At 38.2% G+C, this 15581-nt stretch overlaps 1 protein-coding gene across 1 annotated transcript; it reads right to left on the reverse strand.

Moving 5' to 3' along the window:
* Window positions 1-8721: 8721 nt before the first annotated feature.
* On the reverse strand, window positions 8722-15281 carry LOC147852510 (DEAD-box ATP-dependent RNA helicase 14-like). The gene is made up of 8 exons (XM_087334468.1): window positions 15145-15281; window positions 13750-14496; window positions 11465-11689; window positions 11303-11371; window positions 10760-11029; window positions 10283-10633; window positions 9929-10206; window positions 8722-9800 (listed from the first exon to the last, which is right to left on the reverse strand). Exons 2-8 carry the CDS (start codon window positions 14464-14466, stop codon window positions 8903-8905), a joined length of 2808 nt encoding a protein of 935 aa, XP_087190594.1. The 5' UTR covers window positions 14467-14496; window positions 15145-15281; the 3' UTR covers window positions 8722-8902.
* Between the last annotated feature and the right edge of the window lie 300 nt (window positions 15282-15581).

A 15581-nucleotide genomic window follows, 5' to 3' on the forward strand; every position in this document is an offset into this window, starting at 1 on the left:
GATGGAACTATCACGTCCCTACAGGGATTTGTACATAATCGTCTCATTTGTAAAATTTTATAACTAATGGGAGTATTTTTTTGGGAAAAAAATTTGAAAAAAGAAGAAGCATGTAATATCTTCTTTGATTTCATAAAACCATGAGATATTGCGACTAAGAACAATATACCTACCATCAATGATTTGGTCTAGAAAGTAGGCACATCTAAGTGAGGCACTCCCCTAGAGATGGTGTCTAAAGTAGATTGCCAAGCATAATGTGTGACCTCAATGAATATACATAATAGAGAGATAGACAACCACAATGATTGGCGATGACACTCCATTGTTTCGCAAGTCAATTAGCAATAAATGAACAATTGTTGATATTCCTAGGGAATTAATGAGGTTGCATAATTTAATTATAGAGGAAGCCTTCAACATTTGGAAAGTGTTAAGGATTATGTTTGAAGTTCTACATTTATAATATCTAAGGTCTTTTGATGTTATCATCACAATTGAAATGTTATGGTGGTAAAGTTGACGGTAAAGTTGACAGGAAGCATGTACAAAGATGCATCATGGTATTGATAAAAGAACTTCTAATGTTTTCCAATCAACACGGTACATTGGATTTTTGTTTTTGTGCTTGCAATTAAATCATGAGTGTTGTGATTAAAACAATCATAATGCACTTTCAAAGGTATGCCAAGGAGCTAAAAACATTATTGATCCAAAAACATCATAGTTTAAAGGAGAGGTTTACATTTGTCACAATTATAAATGGTGGGCATTTAAAGCCAATTCCTATAAATTAGTTTCTAGGTACGTGGAAAACGAAAATCATGCAAGAATCATAGAGTTTTTGTTTCTAAGAGACGAACCAAATTCACTTAGAAATAATAAACGATTGCATCAATGTGGGATATTAAAACAAAATCCCTTTGAGCAAGAACTCGATGTCTTGTATGTTATAATGCTCATCTAGGAGTTATTAGCCTCCTTTTTTTAAATGAGTAGTTAGTGATCAACTCAACTATGGGGGTTCAAGTTGTTCTACTAGTGAGGAAGGTGAAAGTTAAATGCATTAATGAATTTTGATCATTTTTGTTTTTTAAAGTTTAAACTGAAAAGCTAGTACAAGCTTGGGTTGGGTGTCTTTGATTTTTGGTAGTCAATGGTCACATGGTGTTCCTAGAGCACTATTGGTGGTGTGTTAGCAAATAATGGTTATGATATTGACTTTCTGCTATTCATGCTTCAATCTTTTATTTCTTGTTTTAAGTTTTGTGCCTTGAATATTTTTTAGAGTTCTACATTGATAAATATCTTCTTTTTAAACAACAAAAGGCGGAATTGTCTAACAATTGGAAATACATGGATGGGTTGACTACATACAAATAGTATCCATCAATTTTGCTATTCATACACGGTGGCGAACATTACTACACATATTCTTGCGTTAATGCATTTCATAATTTTAAAGATATACCAAAACTCGCTTAACAAATGTGTAACGTGCAATGTATAGATTAATAATGATGTAACAAGCATTTTTAAGAATATAAAGACAACTTGGAGATCGTGAAATATTTCAATTATATCGAATATTGTTCGACAAAGTCACGACAAAAATTGCAAAAAAAATGTATAGGCCTTGATGACACTTGCTTGACTTAAAATTGAACCGTAAATTAACTTCCTCCATGTGTTATGAAAATTTTTGCCTTCAAATATATATATCTTGCTTCGAAACACGTGTGTCTATGTGTATGCATACATACATGCATATATGTATGTATGTATGTATGTATGTATGTATGTATGTATGTATGTATGTATGTATGCATACAATTTCCTTAGTTACTATTAGAAAGACAATGAAGTACGAGATGTGACAATGAAGTTGTGTGTGTTGGTTTGACTCACAAGTTTATTTTTTCCTTGAAGATTTTCTTAGTAGTATTTAAAAAACGGCCGAAGGCTACAATGGTAAATGATACTTAAACACATTAGTTGTCGAATCATGCATGTTTGCACCCATATACTACATATACATCACCATTTAATTAAACTTGGTAATGAAATATACAATTTTGCATTTGCAAATTGCAAAGTTAAAGGAATCAACAATGCAAAAGAATGAAGAGAGAAAGTTGCCAACATATGGGCTATGTTGTACATTTGAACTCATTAGTTCAGTCATATGTGCCTCCCTTTGAGAATGACCTTGTTGTACATGCCTTGCTTGGCACTATCCTTGTATTGTTGAACTCAACACTCAAGGGGCAATAATTCTATACATTTTTAGCCTCGATGAGGTCTCCAAGATATCAAGCTCATGTGATCAACCACTTTTACCTGAATGTCAAATAATGTTTATAGGAAACAAAAAAAAAAACTGCAATACTTGTTCACCTTGAAACATAGACGTTTCAATCATTTTGAAAATTAACCTTTTGTAATGAACAACCTACATCTAGCAATATAGACCCAAAAAATATATATTTGGTTTGAGCTAACCAATGTTTTCCAAGTATTAAGTCATTTCATAGGCTTGGGTATGTTCATGTTTTGAACTATGAACTTGACAGTGTATAGCACTAAAAATAAAACTTTCTAAAATCATACAACAAATGTAACGACATGCGAGGTGGGAGATGAAGCCGGTCAAAGATAACTTCGAAGCGATGTAAATATATGCTCATACGCCCTCATTATTGGTCCCTTTTTTTAATCGCCAAGTATGGCCCCATCAAATAAGTGTTTGTCTTCTTGTGGGGCCAATCATTTTCATATGATATAAATAAACAGATGTTAATAACCTCGAATTATGGACCAATAATTGTATACAAACTTTGTAGGGGAGATTTGTGTTCAACTTCCTATTTGGTGAGAACTCGAAACTCCGACGTAATGGGCATGCCAATAAAAAGGGAGCTCTATAAAGTTTCAATAACGACAAGAAAGTTAACCTTGAAAGTTTGTTTATCTACGCACGTGCTAGAGAGAGACTTGAGAAATCATTTTAATACATCTCAATGTCACAGCCATGAGTATGAGATAATAGGGACCAAAAGTGCTCACATAGGAAGATATTTGTCGCCTAGTGGAACGAGTCGAGGCTCGAAGCGTATCGATATTATTATCATATAAATTCGGCGAAGATTGTTGCACTTTGAGATATATTTTATTCAAGGAAATACAACACGTGATGGTAGACTTCAATCTACGTTTGCTTATGCTACCATAGAGGTACTCATAGAATATAATGTATACACAACCCTTTCATAAATTCTTATTAATCACTTCTGACTTGAGAAATGCTTATGTGTCGATTTTTGGCATGCCAACTATTTATTGGTCCGAACCCCAATATCTCAATTACGACCTAATTTTCTAGCTTGAACTTTCGTCTTAATTTAATTTTTTAGAGAAGCGTTTATTGGGTTGAATTGTATGAGCAAATGCATGCTAGTCATTAGACTAGAAATCTTATATTATATGAACAAGAGATAACATGTATGTCCAACACGCCCGGGGCTCAACCTTTAATGGAGTGGTAGAGCATCTTAACCAAAAAATTTCTCTACCCTTAAGCATCTCAAAACTCGAGAAAATCTATCTTAGTTAGACTAAATGTACGCTTTGGATTACCAATGGAAATGTTGTAGCGAGCGGAGATTTAGCCTTCCACATGAATTCAGTATAATAGTTGGTTGTACAGGCACACAAAGGATCCAAATAGTTTAGACGTACATATAGGCCACTACATGTGTGTAGGGTGCCCCCCCATGCATGGATGTCGTTTATAGCATGCTCTATATTGGATGCCCAATACATGTCATCACTCATGTTCCCACTTGGGTACAAGTCTATGATGAAGGTGTCTCGGCAACATATGCGCATGGTAGCCTTTGTATCGGTTCGTTCCCCAGATAACTAGGTAACATTGCATCTACTAACATAACCAAGTATCGGCAAAAAGCGATGGTTTAGGAATTTGCTGCCAAACACGGTTAAGTGTGGGGTTCTCCATTGACAATCAAGGAGCCGAAAATGTTTACTCCAGAGCTTGATCTAGGGTCCTAAAATCAAACGAGCTACATCCATGATTCCATCCATCTGGGCTCTCTCTGTCTGTCTCTGTCTCTGTCTGATTGTCTGACTCTGATATATGTACATATATATAGAGGGTTACGGACGAGGCCGAGACTTGGGAAAGCGGTAAAGTTTTCGGATTGCCGGGAATGAGCAAATAATATGGCAATAATGATGGATGGTCATGATACCCATGATGATATCCATGATCATGCCCATGCCCATGCCCATGCCCATGCCCATGATGATGATGATGAGATGATGATGATGATGATGATGATGACTCATAATATGAATGAATTATATGACCTTCTTCTCTCTTCTCTCTCTCTCTCTCTCTCTCTCTCTCTGTGCTTCCCCTGCACCTCTCCTCTCCTCTGTTTCTTCTTCTTCTTCTTCTTCTTCTTCTTCTGTTTCTTCTTCTGTTTCATCTGTCTTCTTTCCCTTTCTCCCTTCCTTTTCTGCCCCTTTTGCTCTCTGTTTCTCTCACCCCATCCATCATTCATTACACCGGTTGCGGCCATTCACGCGCAGAAACGTACACACCATATCCTAGCCATCATGATGATCAGGTATACCCACCCAGATAAAGAGAGAGAGAGAGAGACAAAGCCATATATGTACATATATAGATAGAGAGGTAGATAGATAGATAGATAGATAGATAGATAGATAGATAGATGTGTTCTGACTATGATTGAGAGAAAGAAGAGAGAATCAAAAAGGTTATATATTGTCAAGAGAGCTCTCAGAAAATCGATATGGAAACGGTCCTGTGATCTCTCAACGCCAGATCGGTCAGAAACGCTCGTGGGCGTTTAGATTTGTTCCTCCCGAAACGCTCGTTTTGAAGGGGGGGGGGGGGGGGTTATCATGAAATTTGTTTAGAAACGCTAGGGTCGTCAGGCCTCTGAAATAGGCCCAGAATTGTTAGTGGCGGGCACCCAAAACCAGGCTGAGGAAACGCCCGGCGTGAGCGATCAGAAGTCGGAGAGGAAACGCTTGAGGCCTGTCAGAAACTGGGAGAAACGGTACGAAAATATCTGAAGGAAACGATGATGATGATGATTGCATTAGAGAGAAGAATTTTAGAGGGGTAGGAGATGAGAAACAAGATTGAAATTTGTTTACTGAGGGAAATAATTACTGTTGTGCATTCTCTCGCAGATGAAATTTTGTTAAATTTTTATTTACCTATCATTGAATCTTGGAGATTTTTCTGTGAGTTTCTGGTTCAATTTTCTCTGTTAGGTCTGTTGTTCAAGTCCGTTTGTGTGTTATTGTGTACATGTATGTGTATGTGGCTGCCTATGAGGGGTTTGGTAACCTAGCTTTAAATGGCCTGCAATTAATTCTAATCACTGCTAATACCTTTTGTTCAGGAATTGCAAAGGTGCAATTAAATTCAGAAAGAAGACTGAGATTGCAAAATAATCTATCCATTTATCGATACATGTAATCACCCCAAACCATTGCTTTAATGGTAGATAGGCCTGTCAGTGCTGCTAATTAATATAATGTGATGATCTTTAGCCAGTCAGGTTATGAAATGGTTTCTAATGCACAAATACATGTCATTTTTTGCAGGATATTTGGTGATCGTTGTTAAATACAGTCAATTGACATCCGTTTTGTGTTAAAATCAATTTTTTTCTCATTTAAACCATTCTGCCATTCTCCTAATTGGTGGGGATTCTTTCTAAAACGTTCCACAGTGTGCATTGGGCTATGGCAAGCATGTATGCTACTTCTAGTGCTTTGGACAGTAGCAATAGAATGAACTCCAGTGGTTCACATTTAGAGATGCCCCACTACATTAATATACCCGCCGAGGTTTTCCACGACTTGTCATCAAATGATTTAAGTAATATAACAAGTCATGATCATAGAACAGTATCAAACCATAATGAGATGGTTATACCATCACCACCATCAGAACAGATTTTCCAAGACGCATTGGATGAAGATCAAGGAATCGCCATAACTTCAAGTGGTTCGATGATGATGATGGAGGTGAAAGTAGAGGAGGTGCAATGTGAGTATTGTAAAATAGAAGAGGAATGCACAGAGACATACATAGCTCACATAAGGGCAACATATTGTGGGAAATGGATATGTGGGTTATGCGCCGAGGCTGTGAAAGAAGAGCATCGGAAAAAAGCAAGAGAAAAGCCAGGTGAAGCTAATATGAAAGAGATATTGGAGTACCAGATGGAGGTGTTCAAGGAGTTAAATCGGAAACCCGATCAAGTTAGTTATTTGGGTAGCCCTGTTGCACACATAACTGCAAGTTTTATATCGGCATTGAAAAGAAATGAGACTCCTCGTTCAGCCCCAGGTAGCCCTATCCGACACATACCGATCAATCGTACAAGGAGTTGTATCAGCTCTTTTCCTAGTTCGGATTTAACCCCTCCCTGAAGAGGAGTGGATGTATTTTATTTGCTTATTATACTCCTGATTGATTTTTGTTCATATATTGTAGATTAGCCTCATCCCTCAATAACCAACACTCTTATTTCTCCCATTTTTGTTCATATATTGTAGATTGACTTCATCCCTCAATAACCAAACCTCTTATTTCTCCCCTTCTTCAAAAATGAAGTTTTCAACTATGGGATAAGAGGATATAGACTCTGTTTTACATGTATATAACCCCCCAATCTATTAAATCTACGCTCCATTCCATGTATACATATATGGTAACATCAATACTGGATAATGGAATTCTCTCTTCAAAATGTGTATCTACATATAATGGGTAACCCTGTTGCTCACATAACCACAAGTTCTATATCGGCATTAAAAGAAATAAGACTCACAAGTAACCCTAACCGACACATACCGATCAATCGTACAAAGAGTTTTATAATCTCTTTTTCTAGATTGGATTTTACCCCTCCCTGAAGAGGGGTGGATGCATTTTATTTGCTTATTATACTCCTGATTGTTTTTTGTTCATATATTGTATAGATTGGCCTCATCCCTCAATAATCAAAAGTCTTATTTCTCACCATTCTTCAAAAATGAAGTTTTCGATTATGGATAAGATGACTCTGTTTTACACATATATAAACCCTGAATCTACTAGATCTATGCACCATTCTGTGTATACATATATGGTAACTTCAAAATAATGGATAATCAAATTCTTCTCTTGGGATAAAATATTGGTGGGACTGAACCTTCAAAAAACAATTTAGCTCACAGCTTGAATCATATTCTAAACGGATTGATAAGAGGGAACATCTTTGAGAAATGAGATTTCAATAGTTTTAATGAGATTGTTGATCGCGGTAATAAAATATCTTTTGGAAAGTTTGCTCTCCAAGCTCTCGAACCGGCATGTATTACAGCAAAGACAAATAGAAGTGGGAAGAAGGCCAATAACGAGGTATGCTCACCGTGACGGTAAACTATGGATATGAGTTTTTCCTGACAAACCAATAAGCAAAAGATTTAACACTTACAGGTCAGAGACAGTTGTAATCTTTGAGAAATGAGATTTCAATAGTTTTAATGAGATTGTTGATCGCGGTAATAAAATATCTTTTGGAAAGTTTGCTCTCCAAGCTCTCGAACCAGCATGTATTACAGCAAAGACAAATAGAAGTGGGAAGAAGGCCAATAACGAGGTATGCTCACCGTGACGGTAAACTATGGATACGAGTTTTTCCCGACAAACCAATAAGCAAAAGATTTAACACTTACAGGTCAGAAACAGTTGTAATCTTTGAGAAATGAGATTTCAATAGTTTTAATGAGATTGTTGATCGCGGTAATAAAATATATTTCGGAAAGTTTGCTCTCCAAGCTCTCGAACCAGCATGTATTACAGCAAAGACAAATAGAAGTAGGAAGAAGGCCAATAACGAGGTATGCTCACCGTGACGGTAAACTATGGATACGAGTTTTTCCCGACAAACCAATAAGCAAAAGATTTAACACTTACAGGTCAGAAACAGTTGTAATCTTTGAGAAATGAGATTTCAATAGTTTTAATGAGATTGTTGATCGCGGTAATAAAATATATTTCGGAAAGTTTGCTCTCCAAGCTCTCGAACCAGCATGTATTACAGCAAAGACAAATAGAAGTAGGAAGAAGGCCAATAACGAGGTATGCTCACCGTGACGGTAAACTATGGATACGAGTTTTTCCCGACAAACCAATAAGCAAAAGATTTAACACTTACAGGTCAGAGACAGTTGTATAAGGAGGCAAGGTTTTTTAGGATACGGGGAATCAATATAGGACTAGCTTCTAAAATCTAGTTTAAAACAAATTTCATCCAACCTAAAACAGCGCACATGCATATGCAAAATATGGGCAATATTATTGAAAGGAAAATGACAAACATGGTATAGTCATATTTGCTTTGCAAAATCCAGAATATGTATTTTCTTAGACACCAATGTACAGTGTTTGGATACAACTCTTCGCTGCCAGATGTAGACATTGAAGTTTGTCCTGACTACAATCATAAACTCAAAACAAAGGTAAATAAAACCAAGCGCATATTCCAAAATATAAATCCAGTAAAGGATAATGCAAAAAATTTAATAGAAGTATCTATTACTGTCAGGAACTTGTTCAGATTACAACCAATAAAATATTTAGGGACCATGACTAGTCTGTAAGAATGACATAATAAAATTGGCATTATCACCATGTTCTTTTTCTTATAATCTTTTGTTCAGACAGCCTGATTTGCTTACTTCAGATCCATCAGATGTGCCCAGACTTGATTCAGCAAACAATAAAGGAGAAAATATGTAAGAGAAACACTTTGGTTTCTTCAAAAAAGTTTTGAAATTTGTCTGCTCAAGCCTTCGCAACATCACCTTGCTTCAGGTCATTCTCCATATCCGGTATTGTAACTGGTATAGATTTATCTTCAAAATCAGTGCTAGGGTTCATATCAGGTAGGTAGCGATCCTCAGGAATAGATGAGAATTTGCTATCTTTGGCATCAGAAGCTTTCCTATGTTTATTTGGAGAACGGTTACTGGCAGGAGATCTTGACCTCGACAATTTACTCTTACGTGAGCCTCTCTCCCTGTAGGGAGATCTTCGATTGTAATCATCACTACACCTGTCATAACTGTCACTACGGCTGCGGCTACGGCTCCGACTCCAACTACGGCTTCCACTCCCCCTGCTCTGACTGCGACTTCGACTATAACTACGACTATAACTACGGCCTCGATCTTTGGAGCCAAATCTTTTTGATGTGTCACGGCCACGACTTCTTTCATCTGCGTATCTATCTCGGGAAACATTCTTATCAGAGAACCTATCTTTATTATCATACCGTTCGACAGGCCGTTCACGCCGCTCATAATGGCTAGGAGGACCCCATGCACCTCTACCACCATAACCACCACTATCACCACGTCCATCACCTCCACGTCCACCACTGCCACTCCCACGACCACCACCAAAGCTACCATATCCACCATCTCTACCACCACCTCCACCTGCATTTTCCCAACGACCCCCCCGACTCTTTGGATAGAATGGCTTTGATGCTAAATCCCTTAGCTCCATAGGCACCTTTTGATTGGCACCCTCCAAAACACCTATGAGTTCTTTAGCATATTTTGAATCCTGATCTCCAAAGAAGGTAATAGCTATCCCTGTTGCTCCTGCCCTTCCTGTGCGACCTATACGATGCACATAATCCTCCACTCCTGTTGGAAAATCGAAGTTGATGACCACCCTGACAATCATAAACATGATACATTATCATAAGCACAGCGGCCAGTAAGAAAATCAAGAAATATGTTAACATTAATTATAAGCATTTGGGCCTAAAATATGATAAAAACAAATGGTACAGAATGGCACCTTATATCCTTTACATCCAGACCACGGGCAGCTACATCTGTAGCAACTAAGATTGGAGTTCTCCCAGCTTTGAATTGGGCAAGGACATGATCCCTTTCTGGCTGTGACTTGTCACCATGTATAGCTGCAGCTCCAAAACCACGTGCTAAAGTCCGGGCAAGTTGATCACACATTTTCTTGGTGGAGCAAAATATAATGATTTTTGCACCTGCTTCTTGACTACGAAGAATTTGTTCCAACCGCCTTTGCTTCTCAAACGGAGGAACTACTTCAACTAGCTGAAAATATACAAAACATTTTCAGAATTTTTGAAAGACTACAAATAGTCCAGAGCATGAGTAAAAGTTAATAAACCTGTGTAATGGACTTGTTTGCTTCCAATTGGTCAGTATTCCCAATATTTACTTGTATCGGGTTACACAAAAGCTCAGCAGAAATTTTCCGTACTTCCTTGGGCCAAGTGGCAGTAAACATTAGAGTTTGCCTACGAGGGGGGATCTCCTTCACAATCTTCCGAATTTGTGGTTCAAAACCCATATCAAGCATCCGATCAGCTTCATCCAGAACAAGGTATGAAATCTGCCGCAAGCTGACCTTCTTCATTTCCAAAAAGTCATTGAGCCTCCCAGGGGTAGCAATTACAATATCAGCACCACGATCTAAATCACGAAGCTGCGGTCCTTTGGGAGCACCCCCATACACACACTAATTTAAAAAAGGCAAATAGTCAGACAGAATTATATCCATCAGTACTTCATATAAAAACAATTACATAGGCATTTTTGCTTCAAGGTCAGAGCATATAGCTGTTTTCCTTGAAAAATTACTTACGGTGCACGATATTCTTGAAGATCGACCAAATTTGATGGCTTCATCTTGTATCTGGGTTGCAAGTTCACGGGTTGGGGCCAAGACAAGGACAATAGGTCCAAATTGTGAGTTAGCTCTTTGCCGAGAAAGATGCAAAAATGCAGGCAAAAGGTACCCCAGAGTCTTTCCTGATCCTGTTTTAGCAACAGCAACGATGTCCCGGCCCTGTAGGGCAAGGGGCCATGATTGAGCTTGGATAGGTGTTGGATGTGCAAATCCTGCAGAAAGAAGCTGTAGAAAATGGAAATTTGATTAGGCAAACATATCATCTAGAGATATTCATAATGAAACAAGAAATGTGTCTTCTGAAGTGAATATATTTTAGCAGAGCACTGACTAGGCCCTAAGAATAATTTTCCTCTTTGCAATGGAATTCACACGAATGCCATAAATCACCACCCATGTAGTGGGGCTGAAGAAATAGTGTGGTCCTATTATATCCAAACACTATATAAGAACTGACCACTGGAAACCCCAATTACAACATTATTTGTAAGCACATACCTCTCTTGCAAGTTCAGGAGGAAAATTAGCTGCATTAAATGTGATGAATGGAGCTGGCACATTTTCTCCCTACCAAATTTTATTTCATAGAATTTATCAGCAACACGCAAATAAAACTGAATAACAAGTGACAAGAAATTAGTAGAATATGAGATAACATACAACAACAGTGATTTCATGTTGTCTTCTATAGACATCTACATCCAAATTCGGAGCATGTTCAGGCAACCCTTGCATTCTCTGCCTCTTGATTGGATCAGATTCATTGTTATTAAATTCAATAGCTGGTCTTTTGTAAGAAACGGAATGAGCAGGTGCACTACTCCCCAGATCTGAAGAATTCATTTGCCGACCAGGTTGAGAGAGCACAGGTATTCCACCACTCACCTACAAATATGGAACCAACATTAATTAGAACACCCTTAATTAACTTGGACATCGGTTAAGTTCATCTGACATATTATTGTTGCCTGAGCAAAAATGAACAAAAAACCATGCATTTAGAGGACCTAGGTACCTCTAGGAGTTAAAATGGCTGAATCTGCACTGCAACATTGCACTGCAGCAGCCCGTGGAAGTACAAGTAGAAAACCATTCCTGCCTTGCAACTCCTATGGGTAGGAAACACGATGTAAACGTTTTCATATGAAGGCCATGAACCTCCTCCGATAAAGGAACAAACATAAGCCATGATCTGCTTTCCACCCCGAATTATAGTAAATGAAGGTGAAAGCAACTCTTAATCAATACAATGAAGCAACAGCAAACACTCTGATGAGAGATCATTGTTGCAAAATTGAAGAGATAACATGCGCCATACATATATATGTGATCTACCCCTTGATCACATAAAAAGTAAAAGCAGAGCATCCCCTTATAACGTAATTCCTAAATAGCACATGAGTTATAATAAAGTATGCAGATGGTCTTATTAAAAACTAAATAAGAACGGTCTAATTTTAGAGCCCTTTTCTAGAAGAATTTTGGTCACACATTCACCTTTAAATTTCAGCTTGATATTCTCATGTAAAGAGAAAAAAAGTGAAGTAGTTATATCTTGGGTATCACATGATCTTGATTAAGAAGGTCAAATTAAATTATCCAGTTTCAAAACAAATCAGTTAGTTTAATCGCATATGTATAAAATGAACAAAGTAACTATTTCTTGCTCTACTGGAAGTAGAATTGACACGTACAAGCTTTTAATTGTCGGTTATGTTATTTCTATACGTACAAATTAGTTAGAACTTGTGGTGTTGGTATGGTACAGTCTTGCATCACTAAACAAAATGATCATGTCTAGGGTAATTACAGTAAAAATCCTTCTAAAAGGAATCATTGACATGACACATCTGAGAGATCAAATGATAAATGTGAAGGGTCAAAAAATAAGCAGATAATGTCTTCCTACTTAAAGCTCATGTACCAGTTCCTAGTTGCATTCGTGTGTTCCTGAATTAACAGAATATATGCAGCCACTCCAATCTGTAGAGCTTCAACATACAAAAATACACCAATGGAACCACCACTAGCTAAAAGTGCCACACTGGAGACATCTTATTTATACAGCAAAATGTAATTACACATATAGAGTAACTGATAAATAAAATCATATTTATGAAGCTAAATTTCTCCTAAACAATGCACTTGGCAGACTGTTTGGCCAAAAAACAAACGCCCCAATCATATTTATGCATTTAAAATTACTAGATAAGGATATAATGAGACAGAGCCCAAACTTAGAAACATACCCAAAACATAATGACTTTTGGGTTCTACATCATCATAGGTGTGTTTAAATGACACAAGTCTTGCTAATGCTGCCAAGAATCTCATTCAAGGAAATATCGTTGACCATTGAATAATTTTTAAAAATATCGTTGGTAAGACAAATCCTAACACTATTTTATACAGAACACATTCACAGTTAGACCCAATACACCACAGAAACTAATGCTAATTAACTGGATTGACCCAATTGTTGATCTAGGAACCTTCCAGCATTGGCTCCTCCATTTTAAGGACTATTGTCCCTCTGCCATTTCAAAATGGCCAAGCAAAATGTCATACTGCTTATTAGCCAAATTTCTAGGGCAACAGTAAAATATTTTACAAACAATATAGCAAAATGAGAACAAGAACAACACCTCTTGATGATATGTGCCCTATAAAACAGATTCATCAGAATCCAATTCCGATGATTGAAACCCATGATCAAATTCCTAGTTGCATCATGACTGGATTTAATGCACTATGAAACCATTTCTCTATAACCAAGATCAGCTAATTTAAGGCACTCTGGAATTGTTCAGATTGCCATCTAGATCTTAATAAATTTATCACCCACAATTTGATAAGCTCACCACACAAACACATGCCAAATTTGAAATAAAAGAAGCAAATCACAAGGTTCCAGAAGTCACAAATTGATTGAAATACACACTCACCTGCTGCCTCTGAGGAAGAACGGCTAGCTTGGGTTGAATCGGCAAATTTACAGAAACACCATTAGGCAGGTTACCTCCAACATTAGCTCCTGGATAACCTCTACCAGCCTCTCGGATCCCACCATGAGGAGGCATACCATTACCTCCAAATGAGTTTTCGTTCATATTACCACCATGAGGAGGCATCCCCTTATCTCCATAGGCATTTATATTGCCACCACGAATTGGTCCACTTCCACCATTTGCATGTATAGGGTTTGGATTAGGATAAGTATTAGATGGTGCCCGCCCAGTATGCAAGGGTCCTCCGTTCATAATATGCCCACCTTGATTCATCATCTGCCCACCTCCTTGAGGGGTAGCAATAGAATTATTTACCATATGCCCACCACCACCACCTGGAGGAGCATTGCCATGGGAATTCATCACATGAGCACCCCCAAAATGGGGCATGTTCCCATGGACATTTCCAGTGGAACCAGATCGAGGCTCAGTTTGCGATACTTGAGCATTTCCATTGGGACCCGAAAAGGGGGCTTGGGGGGGGACTTGTGCTGACTGAGATTGATTTGTAGGCATTGGCTTCTCATATTGTGTTGTGTTCGTTTCGGTGTTCCAATAGTATATGTAGCCTGTAGTTCCATCCACTAATGCCCTCCAAGGAGGTGGAAGTGTAGGATCAGCTGGGGCATATTGAGGCACTGCTTCTGTTTCCATAACCTTCTTCCCTCTCTCTGATATGAATCTCTGTACAAGAATATAAGAGGTAACAGATTTTGACCATATTAATAACAGAAAAAAGACATAGATTTTGACCAGATTCACAGAGAACAGAGAACTTTCTATCCGCATCCCTTTCTACGCATCACACATTCCATCAATGTCCACAAACATCACGAACCCTGTAAATCTCTCTATATGAGTTTCTGTAGTGCTCAATAAACTTCGGGTAGATAACCTATTTTTCATAGAATCAATAGAAAACCAGAATCTACATGCTCTTGCTATGAATCACCCCCGTAAACCTGTCTATAATGTCATCTACAGAGCAATGAGTGCAAGTCCCAAAATAAACAGGAAACGCCGCATCTACATGATCTTGATCGTGAATCTACGGATGTCCACGATTCTCTAGAGCGATAATCTCTAAATCAGATGGTCTCTCTCTTCTCCGAAATTCTAGACAGAAAGAGGTTACAGCAAAATCGTAAGCGGGGGAGGAGGGGGAAGGGCGAAGTGCCTCCTGATTTCTCAATTTCGAACTGAAAACAGACTAGATTTCAACAGGAATAGAAGAAGACAAAAGAAAAAAGAAAAAAGAAAAGAAGAGCAAGCACGAGAACAGAGCGCAGCAGTCATGAAAAAGACAGAGAGGGAAGGAGGAGGTTTACTTACCTTGGACAGGAACGAATTGGGGAGGATCTGAAGGGAACGAGAAGAGACGGATCTAGCTCTCACAGACTCAGAATCAGAGTCAGACACAGAGAAGCAGAAAGGTGTGGGTAGGGAAGAAAGAACGGAAGAAAGAAGATAATATGGGAAACCCTAACCCTAGACCTAACCCTGGTTACGTGCTCTGGTTAACTGCTGCTATTTATTTAGATAAGAGAACTTATATGTATGTATCCCCCACATTTAGAGCAATCTCCAGATTTAGTGTAAATGAAAGATTGGCTTTCCTCGCTGGTTTCATGACCTGGAAGGGAGTTCGCAACGGTTCGGCACGAGCTGGAACTGAGCCGTTAATAACCATTTTTAAACACTTTTGACGGTTTGGACCGGATAGGTTTGAGCTCGGTTCAGTTCCGCTTGACCTTGCCACACTGATTATG

Source organism: Azolla caroliniana, unplaced genomic scaffold (assembly GCF_043228905.1).
Source record: "Azolla caroliniana isolate FFs.n. ecotype wild unplaced genomic scaffold, voAzoCaro1.0.p SCAF_18, whole genome shotgun sequence".
In the NCBI taxonomy this organism is placed as follows: domain Eukaryota; kingdom Viridiplantae; phylum Streptophyta; class Polypodiopsida; order Salviniales; family Salviniaceae; genus Azolla; species Azolla caroliniana.

Coding starts and splice junctions, on each gene's coding strand:
- LOC147852510 (XM_087334468.1), bottom strand. CDS start 14,466: ATGGAAACAGAAGCAGTGCCTCAATATGCCCCAGCTGATCCTACACTT. Junction 10,634..10,759: donor CTTCAAGAATATCGTGCACC/GTAAGTAATTTT, acceptor TTTTTAAATTAG/TGTGTGTATGGGGGTGCTCC. Junction 10,207..10,282: donor CAAACAAGTCCATTACACAG/GTTTATTAACTT, acceptor GTATATTTTCAG/CTAGTTGAAGTAGTTCCTCC.